This window comes from Hyposmocoma kahamanoa, unplaced genomic scaffold (assembly GCF_003589595.1).
Source record: "Hyposmocoma kahamanoa isolate Upper Pololo Valley unplaced genomic scaffold, ASM358959v1 93, whole genome shotgun sequence".
In the NCBI taxonomy this organism is placed as follows: Eukaryota; Metazoa; Arthropoda; class Insecta; order Lepidoptera; family Cosmopterigidae; genus Hyposmocoma; species Hyposmocoma kahamanoa.
Window position 1 is genome coordinate 7,534,862 of NW_020654810.1, and position 15,409 is coordinate 7,550,270.

Below are 15,409 nucleotides of genomic sequence, written 5' to 3' on the forward strand. Positions count from 1 at the left end.
TATTGCAATAAAACGGCAATTTCATACTTTAACCCCTAATATTACACAATTTCAGTCCATTCGATTGAAAACCACGTGTTCAAAAGGGTTTTTTTAATACTCTGATTAAATCATTTACAATTCAAATGAATATTTATACAACAGAACAGCTGCCGAATGCTGTCCGATTCAATTTGTGTGCTAATGCAACATTCGGCGCTTCAGAATTTGATTCATTAATCCTGCAAGAATCCTTCTTGATTTGACGCGACTATAACTATGACCTGTATGTACAGCCTTATTTGACGGTATTAGAGACTAAACTTGCCCCGCCGGAGACCATAACCGTTTGACGATTTAATGCACGTCCGCTTAACGTGATTGCTTGTTTATGTTTCGCGAGTGTTTCTTATACGTCAACAACTTCGGTTCTCTGGACGTACAAATAATCTTCTTTTTTTACAAAATACATTTAACTTGAACAACTAAATATAGACTTGCGTTTACGTAGATTTCGTTATTAACAAACGTGGCCATTGCCTTGCAATAGCTAAAGGTAAAAACAATTTTAAAAGTATATTAGCGGTGAACAATAGTGCGTTGACGGGTAATGTGAAATTTCTCTTTTAAAAAAAGACTCGTCAGCTTTTACTATCCCGATAGACGGATATTCGGAAATTGCAATTGATTGCGCTGACGGTCGGCAAATGAAGTGCGACTACGGGTGGTAGCATGTAGTTATAGCTGTAGAGAACTATGGGATGGGGCGAAGCAATTACAGAGTCCGGTAGAGTTGAATTATCAGATATACGGTGATTTATTGACATTTATTCTCCAATTTAAACTTCAAGCTAAAGTAACAAATCTGCAAAGTAGCAATTTCTTACGTTTATAAAATATTTTCAGCTTCATTAGCAATTTGCGGTTTTACGTGAAAAAATTTCGAAACGAACCTTAAATTGAGACTTAAAGCGGCAATTTTCAATCTCGTATCGTATTTTTGTGTCGATTTGCTCTCCTCTAGGTTCCGCCCTCACAAATATTTGCAGACACAACATGGATTTCGCATTAACACCTACCGGGTTTACCGCTCGCTACGTTTATACAGCTGCATAAGTTGGTTTGGATCCACTACCTACGTTGTTTTATCTCATTCTGGAATTGATTTAATTTGTTGCTACTAGAGTTGATATGTGATTTTGTAACTGCGCTTGATTGTATACGTCTGTGAAAAGCACGAATTTACGGCATGATTCATGTAAATGACAAACAAAGATGACCTCGGCGACTATCGTCTGGCAAATTATCGTATAGTTTTGGTTTGTCTAGCACGAGAGGTCGGCGGCCTCTCGAAGCTCGTGATTAGACGCTCGTGCAGTTCCGCCGACCATTGCCGCCGACGTCTTGCTTGGTGCGTGACTTCTTCGCGCCCGATTTATCATCCCGCCAATGATTGGTTTGCTTGGCGTATATTTTTGCACAGTATAAATTATTTTGATCCGCTCGGCTCTAACAATATTTTCGAATTCAACTGTGAAGTATGAAGGAGGGTAATCTTGCAAAATTCTCCGAAATCACCACTAGTTACTTGTAACTTGTATTATACTCAGTAAATATTAATAAATTCTATACGCTCAGCTTTAGCTTAAATGTTGTCGTAAGTTGTACACTGCAGAATGCTTACCAAACAGTATACGAATGTTTCACGGTGTTTTTGTTATAAATGCCTTGTTATATTAGCCGTGCAGAGATCATTGACACCGAGCACTGACTGAGTTATAGCATTCGCACATCGTTTGAACAAACCAAGCGCTTGAACGTATATGGCTATTTATCTGGTTGTTCACCCGTTGCCGTAAAAGTAAAGTGTAAGCGATGACAGGTGATAACACGATGCAATTTACTCAGCTATAACACGCGGTTCCTTTATGACTAAGAAGGGTACTCAAAATTCGCATCGAGAATTACCGTGTAGCACATGTAGGTATCTCAGATAGCATCTGATAGTCTGATAACAATCAAGGACAAGTCTGTAGCACTCAGTATTGTGTGTTTTCGTGCCTGCAGACCTTATTTGGTACTTTAACTTGGAATTTTTAAGGACATCCCCAATCTAGTTCAGATATGCAACATCGAGGTCAACTTTCCCCATGTTTCTCTCCACATTAGCTGTGTTGTTATTCTACTACTATCACCCAAGTATTCCCTTTTCTACCCTACGTTTCAAAGAACGTATTTTATATTATTATTTTCATACACATCAACGGCGATTTATCACTTGGGGACTGCCGCTATTTGTCAACTAGCAAGCTTTTGGGGGCAAGTGGCACTTGTTGCGTGGGACCCAACGTTTGCATACAAACACTTCGTGCGGGCGTGATTTGTCGCAGAACAAGTCGCCTGCGCTAAATGTTAAACCGATTAATAACTCGTACCCGACTGACAACGCAGCAATAAACTGCGTACAATCGATTGGCTGGTCAGGCGAGGAAGGGTTACCTATAACTTACAGTCTCTCATATACAATATTTAGATAGAAGGAAAAATAACTAGAAGAAGACCAGAAATAGCGTACAGTGAACAAATAAGGGAGAACGTCAAAGTGAGCAGCTATAAAGAGGTGAAGGAGTCGACTAATAAATCTTGAGAAATGGAGGAGGAAACACCGACAGGATCCTGACTCTTAAATGGATGATGACATATTTATTTATATATTTATTAGGTCCACAATAAAATTGTGGAAATAACTGTTAGTCTACGCAGGTACTTAATAATTAAGAACGATCTCCTCCTTTGAGTGAGTTTTCACATTGAAAGACAATCAAATGTCTTAGACATCATCCTCAATATACTGTTACTACTGTGACACTCTGTGGTCGTTTTCTTGCGCCATATCACTTCGAAACCGTATGTGCGTGCCTCAACAATAAACATGCTAGAATCACTACAAAATCGCGACAGCCGCAACAGCTTCCTGAAGACCCCTATTGAATGCGCAGAACATTGTGTACACTTTGAGTGTATCCGACATATGCAATATACCTGTCTGGTTCGCAAACACTTGATTTTGTATTCTTTCCCCTGTATTTTCGCTGTCTGCTTTTGTACTCATCCCATTACAAGAATCAACGTTGCTTATATTTTAACATCAGACTACGTATGTACATGCCATTCATAAAATTTGGTATTCGGGTCATATGAGTAGGCGATGCAGCGCGCCCTACATTCCTTTGCTTTAGGTAACAAATGCGTTATTGCATCTAATTTTATCATTTGATTTAAACATTGTAATCATCAAACATCATTTAAAATAAACGTAGGTGAAAGTAGGTGAACAATTTTTATTACTGTTGCTAAATTGTTTATCAAAGTAGGATAATTACGTAATAAAAACATGGCCTGATTTTCAGAATTGTCCATTATAAATAAATAAACAATAATATTTGTATTCAGTTCCCGCGTTGAAGGCTTGTTGTCGATTTCTCACACAAACTTTCTCATTCAGGTACTGAACCTTCAACATAATAATGCAAAAATACCTGCAGTAGTCAGACAGCTGAATACGAAAGGACGTTCAACATAGTTGAGTATTTCTACCGTCCAATTACACAAGAGCAATGGGTTCAGTGGAGGCTGCAAGCGTTAATTAAAGGGATTCCCGGAGAACGCCATTTCTTCCGCCCCAATGTCTATGCGCCAGCGCACGCCACGCGCAAACCAATTACCGTCTATACTTTACACTAAAGTTTCCCACTCAGTTTGACTACCGTCTAGCCGAATTAGCAATTAGAGGAAATAGAAATTTATATTTAGTACTAAATCATTATTTTCTGCAATTATTAGTACGTACCTACGTCGTTGTTGTGTGTTTTATTCGCTTGCACGTTTAAACCTCGGTAAACTTTGTTAAAATCGTATAACGTTTTAAATCTTCGATTTTGACAATGTTTTCTCGTCAATACGTGCAAACGGCACGCGAACAGATCGCACTACGTAATGCACGTGCGCAGCTCGCGAGCCTTTCGCAAACTGGCGCATTTGCGGCGTTTTCGCTAGATCTATACGCACCCTACAAGTCTGGGTTCGGAACTCCTCTTAAGTAAATATATACTTGTGCTAGAAGTCCCGAATTTCCAAACATTACACATTGAATACAAATAACATAAAGTTTTGTAGGTACTAAGTTTTGTACAGTATCGGTAATCCTATAAATATTGTAATGTTTACCTGATGATGTTAAACGATACGTGAGTGACTCCTAAGTGGTTTATTACATGTGTAACTTGTTCCATCAGCTAACATTAAGCAGTGCGTGCGTGTAATGATTGTATCGGAGGAAAGCTTTTAGTCGGTCGATGTGTGTCGTTTGTCGTCTGACGCAGCGGAAGAATAAGAAGCTGCCTTCACACACGTTTAAGGGAAGTTCACATTCGAGTTAACGCCAGCCATTGACTGTCAGCGAGTTTACCCTAAGCCTCATGTTGATCATAACAAATGGATTACCGGATGTTACAAAAAGTTGCGACCAAATTTCAGCTAATACTGACTCTTTGTACCCAAACTGAAGAACCGCGTAGATTTTGTTTAAACAATCATACATAATATATATGTAGCGCCGGCGCTAGCCTATGTAGCGCCCGTGTGCAATAAATATCCTGGCGCCCTCTAGTAGGCACGCAATCAAAATGGTATACCTACTTACAGTTATATTTTCCCTAGTGATCGGAAATTCGGGTGCAAATGGTGTAATTATAATTAGAGCTGGGCGTTTAATCGAAAAGCACTTAAAAAACTTTCCTTTTTAAAATGAGCACATAAGCACATTATTCAATTTAAGCATAAACGTTGGTCAGTTCACTACTCAACAATTTATTTTTTTATAACGTGCTTATATTGCAAGTCCAGCCGTCTATTTTTCCTACAAATTAATAAGTCAATGTGAATAGTAATAATAGTTTTATAAATATAAATGATGTTGGTAAGCAATCGCTCGTTTATTTCGCTTGTGCTACGAGATTAGCAGGCTCTATGGAGGCGTTACGATCGTTGCTCGGCGCCTCCTAAGACCCTGCACAGAGCGCTTCCTAAGATTTAGATTTATTTATGATCTCGTAAACTTTACATTATTATATACAATATATAAAAATATTGTATATTATATTACAAGAATCGTTACAAATAGTAATAAATGTTGCATTTGAAAAAATTACAAAAATATCCAATACAAGTTTTGTACTACTAAGACCATGAGCCCGTGTGCGCCGCACACGCACACCCTGCACCATAACTAAAGCCGGCACGGTATAAATTTACGTTACTGCAACTTTACTGTTAATTGTGCATCGCGCAACGGAAAGTGAGCGTGCCTACTGCTCTGGTACCTATCTGGAAAATAGGGAGGGTGCTGTACGTGCATCCGGGGCGGCTCACCCGAGGCACACTATCCTCCTGAGAACCGTGAAGTCTGTGACAACCCTGTACACTGGCTGGTCTGGGGTCAGAATCTGAACCTGTGCACGCACAGGATATAGTGCCCTTCTCGTATACCCGCCGGTAGGGAGGGTGGCTATAATCAAAACTTATGTAGAAAGGAAGGGGATGTATAAATTTACGGTGTATACATAAGTTAGTACGAGATGTACACTAACAATTATTTTTTATAATTGAAAATATAACTCGTATAGGGTTAGAAATTCCAAAAAAAAATACAAATAATAATTAGTTAATTATGACATGAATTGTTATTATAATAACAATTCATGCCATAATTAACTAATTATTGTTATTATAATAACAATTCATGTCATAATTAACTAATTATTATTATTGCATGTGTGTATACAGATGTATTATGTTACTATAATACATCTGTATACACACATTGCACAATAAAATATAGCTTATTCACATAATTCTTGTTTGCTTTTAGTATAAACCTGAAGCATGAAAATAAATGCATGTAAATATTATAAAAAATACTACGTAACATCCGGTCATGGTCCACGGCTGATTTTACTCATGTGAACACGTCTTTATATTGTCTCGTCAAGTTTGTTTTCCTACGATAATGCGTGTGTAAATAACCACCCCCGCTTTCACGGTATTGAAGCTTATATTTAATTAACACTTCACATTCTAAGTGGTTAAACATCGCCATATTGGATCCACTGTTCGCAGCTGTTGAACGTTGAATTAATCTTTCGCAGATTCGTATTATCTAGAGTGGCCTGCCAATGCAATAGTGGTTCCAGTCTCGTTACAGTTAGACCGCAGTTACGGTATCGGGTTCAAAGCGCACTCGCACAATTCCGGAAGCACACGGACGGGTGGTTCTATAGCATCGCGATCCAATCAATGTACCAATTACGCTTTAGAATGAATAGAGATTTTGGACATAGCTACGGCAGATTAATAATCGTATGCGTAATTATCGCCTATTGTTCGTTTGAATTCACAATGTGCTTGTATTCTAGACTAGTTTGTTTAATTATCACGTTCATAATTGGATTTTATGAAAATCAAAGTTGTAATTACGTCGTCGATGGTTCGAGCAATCAGAGATGCTTCAATATCCTAGCGGTTAGAATTGCAGGCACTTGATTTTAATGTCCCGGCAGGGCCAGTTTGAAAAAGAAACTACTCCAAACTTGTTTCACTCTGGTTAGCGTTATGGAGTTCATTTTTTTTTTTGGTAGTCTATTCTATTCTTCTCTATCTAGATATAGAATAGAATTATGGTAGTTGTAGCACAGGGAAATCTTTTGTTTGAGATTTATTTGATGAATAAAAGATTGAATTGGTGTTCAAGTAAACATATTATGAACATAGCCCCGCACTAGGGAAGCCCTGTGTCGCGGGTGCCATGGATACACACATAAACAACCACAAATTACACCCAAACTCACGAGATAAATAAATGTAGGTTATACAAATATTTCTCCCGGCCCGGGAATCGAACCTGGGACCTCAGCGTGGCAGTCCGGCATGGTAACCTTTCGGCCACGGATGCAGTTAATTGTTGGATAAGTCGCCATGTAAATTTATATGATACTATAATTCATTTTTGTCTACGAGTATACATCGCGGTCTCAGTGTAATAAGACCACATCCAAAATGAAAACTTTTCAGGTGAGAGGTTTAAAGATTTTACGAAAGAAAGCAAACAATTTGTTGGAGTATAAACTTGTGAACTGTGGGAGGGTTCTACCCTCCCAACCGGTGTAGGCTGGCGGTCTCCCCGCTACACTCGCTACTTCCTCGTTGCCCTGCCTTCTCAATATTTCGTTCACGGCCCTTATTACATTACAACTTCAAATGTGTCCCTCCGAAACAAAAAGTTGGTGTAACATAAGTTACTCTGGGCCGTTACCGACGATTTGTAGTTGTAACGAATGTATCTTGTAAGGTACTAAACATTCGCGAATAAACCACAAGGATTGGAACTGCCGACCACGAGGCTGCCACCGTTCTCGAATTAAAATAACAAAAGAGACATATTTTATTTTTATTGAATATCATGAGATATTTTTCCTGCCATAATATTCATCTATTATTATTATTATTATAGATTCAAAGATCGACCAAGCATAAAGAAAAATTCCTTTGACCCGCCCCGACTTGGACTCGAACCAGCGTCGTTCGCCTCAACGTGGCAGACGCTGGGTCGAGTCTAATCGGGTCGAAGGAATTGTTCTTTGTGTTTGTTCGATCTTTGTAACACTAATAAGAAAAGTGTTTTTTTGCTATGATCTCGCTCGAAATTTAGTTAAGTGTCGATACAACCTCAAATGGCTTTAGTTGATTCCGCATAACAGTGATAATGTTGAATTAATCACTTTGGAAAAAATATATAGTAAAATTGAGAATATTCACTGCCTCCGTGGCCGAACGGTTACCATGCCGGACTGCCACGCAGAGGTCCCAGGTTCGATTCCCGGGCCGGGAGAAATATTTGTATGACCTACATTTATTTCTCTCGTGAGTTTGGGTGTAATTTGTGGTTGTCTATGTGTGTGTCCATGGCACCCGCGACACAGGGTTTCCCTAGTGCGGGGCTATGTTGAGTGTGTGCGTTATTATTATTATACACTGATTAGTATACGGTATAAAAACACGATTCCTAAAAATTTTCACAATAGAAAGAAAACACAAATTTACCTCGAAATTTTACAAGAAAACCCCTGTATTCAATAGGTCCCTACTTCACGAGCACTCTGTGGGTCAATTACACTCAAAAAGCATGTAATGCCTTCCGCGTCCAATACAATAATGCCTTCAGAATGCTGTTGGGGCTCCCTCGTCATTGCAGCGCTTAAGCGGGTTGCGTCAGTTGAGCCGTGTGCGGGGTAGTCAAAGCGGGATTTTGAAGGTATTTGCTAATAAATATGATTGTACCATCCTGAAGTTCTGGGTGAACCTAATTATATGTAGGTAGGTAAATAAATTTTATTATTATCATCATTATTATTGTTAATTAACATAGTTGTAAGTACCCAATGTTACTAACAACTCTATGGATGCAATTATCTGAAATAAATGAATATTATTATTACTTACATATACCAATGATTTTATTATACCAACTTAGCTAAATACAACACGTATAGTATATTACACACACTTCATGGCTTTAATTTCATTTGTTTTTACAAATAAATTCTGAAATAAAGCCAGCCTGCCGCTCGATCCGAACAAAATTAACCGTACGGGAAAAAATTGAGTTCGAGTTGAAGTAGTATCGACTCTATATACTAAGACAGCCTTTGTCTATTCTATGTATTTTCATGGTCTTCACTTGTTTTCTATCCGAGTCGCCGGTCTCTAAGCTTTAAATATTTAAAAAATTATTATAAACCGCTTGTAGTAAGAAGTATGATCATCTGTCTGGAAACGTTTACGGTGCAGCGAGCCCGGAGAGTTTGTTGGCAAATTGCACTTGATCCGCCTTCCGTCGCAACGACCTCCCTAGATATGATTTCCGCTCCACTAGAAGTATATATCTACCGGTGTGCATCTATAATAATTATATACTATCCATTTTTTCGGATCTAAATCAAGTATATTTCTGCTCTCCTAGTACTTGCATTTTGCTTATATTCGAGATATTGGCATCTGATGGTTTTTTTCTTCGAAAAATGTCAATTGCGCTGATTTTGATTGTTAACAATAAAACGGAAACTAAACAAGATGTAAAAAACCGCTTATAGGAGATTGTAGAATAGAAGAAAAATAGAAAAAAATATGAAAATGTGGATTGCGTTAGTTATGATAAGTGCCTCTACCATGAGATTCGGTGACAATTCTCGCTAGCGACCGCGTAAAATATTTGTATACCAATAATGTTGTTTCTTCTTGTGACCGCTGCGGGCGCTGTATTATTTGCCATACAAAATTGTTAAGTAATGTACGCGGTCGCTAGCGACAACTGTCACGGCAATCTCATGGTAGAGACCCTGATAATATGAGGGCAGATTTGTTTTTCGAACGCGCCCAGTTTCGGTTTCTTTACGATGGTTACCTATAAACTAAAAAGTTTCATTTAAAATATGTAGCAGTTGCGAAAACCTAAGAAATACTAACTATTTTAAAACAGTAATTAAAACAATGTTTTTAAAATATTTGTTACTTGCATTTTTTCTTTTTATAATCCATGAAACGACTCCTAAAAGTTTGAACGCGAAATATTAAAAAGTACGCGGGAATTTTCGGGAGATTTCATAACAAATTCTTGAACAGGTAGAGCACCGTTTTATTTCAATTTTATGATATAAATTGTAGGTACTTGCATAAAACACCATGAATATGTATAACAGCCCTTTCAGCTTTATGAACAATGCAGCAATTTGAATTTAACTTATGAATTCATATCTCAGCTATTATCGTCGGAACTGGATTACATTTACATTTTAGATGCGAGGTGCATAGTTGTGTTGAATAGTCGAGAATTGTAATTTTCCGGTCAGATTGTCTAATCAAATCGTATAAGCTAACAAATGGCTGTTTTACAAGAAGAGCAGTCCAAATCAAAACTAGTAAATTTTTTACTTATTATACACTATGCTGTTTTGTAAATGTCCCAAATTTTATGGCGAATAGACACCGTGCATTTCATTGGTAATAATCACATTGGATTAATATACGACTCGTCGGCGTTGCCCGCTAGACACGCCTCACATGGTAAGGACCCTGTCTTACTGATAAATTGGGTGTTTTTGTGATAGCCTATATTCTAAAATGCCGTCGAAGAATGTTGAATGGCACGCATACGTACATATCACACTCCCACTTATAAGTGGTAGAACTGTCACTAATAAAATTAATAACCTTTGGCATATTATCGTGGTGTTGATCGACAAATTAATGATGCAAAACCGTCAATTACGAAGTCGACGGCGGTAAACAGGTGGCTGGTTTAGTATGCGCGGATGGGCTATGGTCTGTTTTTGCGGCGCAGGGAACAATGGCCGCCGGCGCATTCCTCCGACGTCACCGTTACCCGTCGGCAGTAATCGCCGCAATGATCGCCGGACCTGCTCCCGCCTCCGATAAAGATAACTAATAAACATTCATCGTCACTTCCGCGCTGTCCTGCGATGAATGTACCACGGAACCCAACAATCGCCTTTCTCCTTTGTCCATTGTCCGCTTGTCAGTTTAGTCCCGAATAGACCACTCACTGTAAACATAGCACAGCGCTAATTAAACTAGGTAATTAAGATCGATACGATAAAAACCTATTTTCGAGACTGTAGCTGCGAGGAATTTTTAACTCTATTATTTATTTCCTGAAATTTCATTAGGTTTTAAAACTCAACGTCGCATGTGGCATATCAATTTGATTTTTAAAGACTTGCGCCAGCGTTAAACTCGGGTCGTAGACGGGGCGCGGTTGGCTGGGAGCCAGGCCAAACAGGGTAAAAAGCAAGGGCGGCGGCGACGACCGCGCCCCGAAATAGCGAGCAAAGTCAAGGCGTGTGCCCGCACCAGCGGGCGCGTCGTCCGCAGATAGACACCACCGGCCGGCCGGTACATCGGTGTGTGGCCGCAACGGCACGACAGCATTATACTTAGCCAACACTCATTTATTACGTCTATTAAAGTCCAACCAACTTATCTATACTTTCGATTTTAGCGCTGCCTTCAAACGTTACTAACATTTCCAAACGTAAACACTACTGTGGAGATTTCCCATCAGAATATATAAATTTGTAATGTGTAGACACTCCCCATAAAGCTTTGCTTCTGGGCGTGGATAGCAAATAGTCATGAAAACGCCAACTGGCTCGTTAGCCAAAGACAATATTGTGATCGCACCTATTTACACCCTTGTGCCAATGACGCAATGGCGCCATCAAACATGGGAATAACACGCGAATTGACCTTAATTTTATTTAACTTGGTATTACATTTCAATTTCCATTAAATTATGTAATACGTTCAATTAAGTATTTATAATTAAAAACACAAAAGACACACAATTTCATAATTTACTAACACAATTGGTATGACCAGTGGCGAGGGGTCCATATAACGCCACCGCCTTGCCTAAAATTTTCCACGTATCATCAAATATCATAAATATTTTAAAATAATTTACTACATTTTGTGTTTCATTTTTAATTTACGTGTACAACAAAATTAACCAGTGAAAAAAAGTGTACTAGTATCTTGTGTGCTAATAAGTTTCTTAAGGCAAGTGTTTTTTTTTGCTCCGGCTTTACTAAACACAATTTTCACGCCTCGCTACTGATATGTACATTCTAAAACTGGTACATTTTATACAGACTAGAGTACAACAATCCCTTACAAAACATCGTCAGATAAATTTGTAAAGCTTGTAGCCTCCATTAATGTGATCTTTTGAATAGGCACAAAAACAGAATTGCTAGAAATAATATTATAATGTATGATTGTACCTTTATTTCATAACCAAAAAAGGGTATAATAGAAACTATATTTACACTTTAATTGCCCGATCTTGCGCCTGAAAAGTAAAAAAGGGATTTCGCCCAAAAACAGAGTTGCGAAGTTTTCAAATTTAGCTGAATTATATTAAAGTAATCTATACTGTAAATTTGAAACGTATGTGGTTTTGATGAATTGTACCAGAAATATAGACTCATGTTGAAAGTAGAAATACAAAATGTTGCCATAATCTGGGTCTAATCGACATCGGTTCACGTCATCAGGTTGGAACATTGCTCTGGTTGAAAAGATACATTTCTTCAAATGTAGGTCTTTAAAGGATTAGTAGAAAAAGACATTCAAAGGGTGAATATGAACACAGACTCTGAATCGAAACATTTTAATAGAAGTGATCATCTAAACAAGCTGAAGACGCACCTCACATTCTCAAACAGGTCACAATAGCGGCACTGCAGTGAGTCATAGAAAGTCCAAGACTGAACAAGGACATCATAACAGCCATCGCAAATGTAACAAAAACATCATTACTCCATATCCGTCGGCACTATTCTCCATTGTGTCACGCAACAAATTGCACACATAATAGACTTTGCAACACTTCAATCTTGACTTGGATGATACTGATTCGTTCTTAGGATTAAAGATAACAATAGGAAATTAATCTTCAAGGCTTTATTTCGGCTGAAAATTAAATGCCTGTTAGATGACGTAACGTGCTGTAATTAGGCGATTGTAACACTGCTCCGCGCCACCCAATGGTATGCGGAGCTGCGTTTTTTAACGTTGTACTGAAGTATCTCAATTTGTATAGAAAGCACGTACCGTACAACACACTGACAACGTGTCTCCGCGCGGAAGTGCGGGGCGCATGATCCGTCATCTCACGCACTCTGCCTGCGTACAATGCAATATTTTCAATCGAATGTTCATAGCATATGTTAATAGCATTGGAATGCTTGTTATCTACAACAACGGCGTGGAGAAGCGTTGTTCTTCAGCTACCAACAGGATTTCGTTATTTTGACTTCTCCAGGCAGCTTAGTTGCTGATACCCGCTTTTCTCCTTCTGCTCTGATACATCCTATCACTTACGGAATCAACTTGTGACAACTTTCTCAATATCTCTACTATATCATATCAATATATGTACATCGTAGAAAGTTTATTCTCTGAAATTTAATTTTCGGAATTTAATTACCTAGGAATCAAAGCTGGGAAATAATCTTGTAGGATTAGGAATAAATGCTTTCATTCTTTAGATTATTGAAGCACACATCAATAACGCATTTTTCTTTTGTGGAAACAGATGACTTGAAGGCGGTGACGAAGCGGCTGGTGTTGCAAGCCAAGCGGCAAGGTTCCGCAGACAATATCTCCATCATCGTGGTGTTCCTCAAGGACCCGCGAGACATCGCAGTCGACAACAGCCCGCCCATGGATCTTGGGTAAGACATATACTCCGTATGAGATGTTTTTCGAAATATAATAATCAGACTCCGTACCGTTCTTTTTTATTACACTGGAATGCAAATTAAAAACAGTACTAGGTATTGTAAATACATTGAAAATTATATCCTTCTGTTTACTTCACTCACCAACACATGGGCGAAACTACAAAAAAATCATCAAGATCGTCAAACTCATTGGAATCAACAATATTGTATAAGTGGATGATGTTACGCATTTCCGCTTCAGCTAAGGTGAATGACTCTCGTTTGATAGTGCGATGTTAATTTCAGAAATAATACATAATTTTAGTATCATATCGAAGTATTTTACATTAAGACTTCAAGTGGTATGTTACGATCCAATTTTAATATGAAAAAATGCCATTGGGGAACGATAAAGGTTTTCACGAACAAGTGGCGCACTGACGCCTCGATATAGGTATAACGAAACATTCAAAAATCGGCCTTAATAACTTTTTCATTAAGTACTATTTACAAGACAAATTGTACAAGAAGGCATCATGCTCTATTTTTTCCCCTTTGGTGTTTTGAATTTTGAGCAGGTTTGTAATTGCCAAACTATGTATGCCAAACGTGGCAATTATAGCCTAATATTGATGAAAGTCTATGCCAGGTAGGCAATCGTAAAAAAACCACACATCGGTGACCTATGCCAAATAATATATTACTTTTGAAATATACCGGTTTTGAAAGAGTGGGTGATAAAATGACATCATATTGCCATTCGACCTTGGTAGCTGGTTAAAACTGGAATCCTATCTAAAATAACAGAAAGTTTGTTTAAAATAAGCATTTTTCTGTCATGAACGTTTAATATACTCTAGTGACATGCGACGGTTTTTTAGATGTATCTTAAAATGTATTGAGTCACAGCCCACCACGCTGATTGTCTTCACTTCTCTTCGAAGTGTTTCGTGACTATTCGGCGATATGCACATTTCCTCCAGACGTTTTACGTCTCTATTAATCAACTGATTGATAGTCCGTAACAATAAACACAGAAAAAAAGGATTTCTACTAATAAGAAAGAGCAATTTCTCAAAATATTTGCTAATTCTGAAAAAAATATTTATTAAAAGTAATAAAATATTGTCATTACGAAAATACTGCTTATCTTTTTCTAATACAATTTTACTTTTAACTTTATTCTAACTTTTAGACAAATACGTTCACTTCAAGATTTTATTTCATTTCTAATCAATTCATTGGACATTACTTACATCAAGAAATTTTTACCTCTTACATCAAATTTAAATAATCTTAAATGAATTCAAAATTTATTGGGTGTATTTTAAGAAAATATATTCTTAAACAAAAGAAGAAGTAGTTTGCTATTCACATTAATATTCTAAATTCTAGAGTACATTCTTAAAGCAACATTTCGTTGCGTTTTCATAGTCAATGTTGTCGTGACATATCGCCGAAGGCGTACGCGGGGTAACCATTGACTTATAATTGTAAGTCAATGGCGGTAACGATTACTTTTACTTGTGCCTGTAATCATAAAAATCATAAACAGTCATTTATCCAAAGAAACAATACGTAGTATCTCTAGTTTGTTAGTGTGTTGTTTCTAGTAATCATTTAAGAAATTTTGTTTGAGCACAAGCACAACTTTAATATGCAATTAGTTCCATCACGCCACTGCTAGATGGCATTAGTTGTACTCTGAAACGCGCTATCGTTTTGTTAACTTCAATAATATAAGTCATTTCATATATTTCGTATTGTTAGTGCTTTCTGCCGCTGTAGCGTTTATATGACACTGATCGGCACTCAAGTATTTGAGAAAGTAGTCCTATTTCTGCTACATTAATATTTGGCATTAAACTGTGGGCTTTCGCGCCAGTGAGACATACTGCTGGGTCCATAACCCTGTAAATTTACCCTTTTTGATATTAGAAAACATAAATCTTCAGTCAAGTAATTAAGTACCTCTCAATTTTTCATTCTTTTTTTTTCAAGTCAAAATCGGACATTTCTAATAACTAATAAATAATAGGGGTTAAAGTATGAAATTGCCGATTTGTACTGAA

At 37.7% G+C, this 15,409-nt stretch overlaps 1 protein-coding gene across 1 annotated transcript in view; it reads left to right on the plus strand.

The window, feature by feature from the left end:
• LOC113237646 overlaps positions 1–15,409 on the plus strand; it is a 156,085-nt gene that overhangs the window by 122,329 nt on the left and 18,347 nt on the right. The window contains exon 8 of the mRNA XM_026474257.1: positions 13,211–13,349. Coding sequence (XP_026330042.1) covers positions 13,211–13,349 — 139 coding nt within the window. The remainder of the gene's footprint in view (positions 1–13,210; positions 13,350–15,409) is intronic.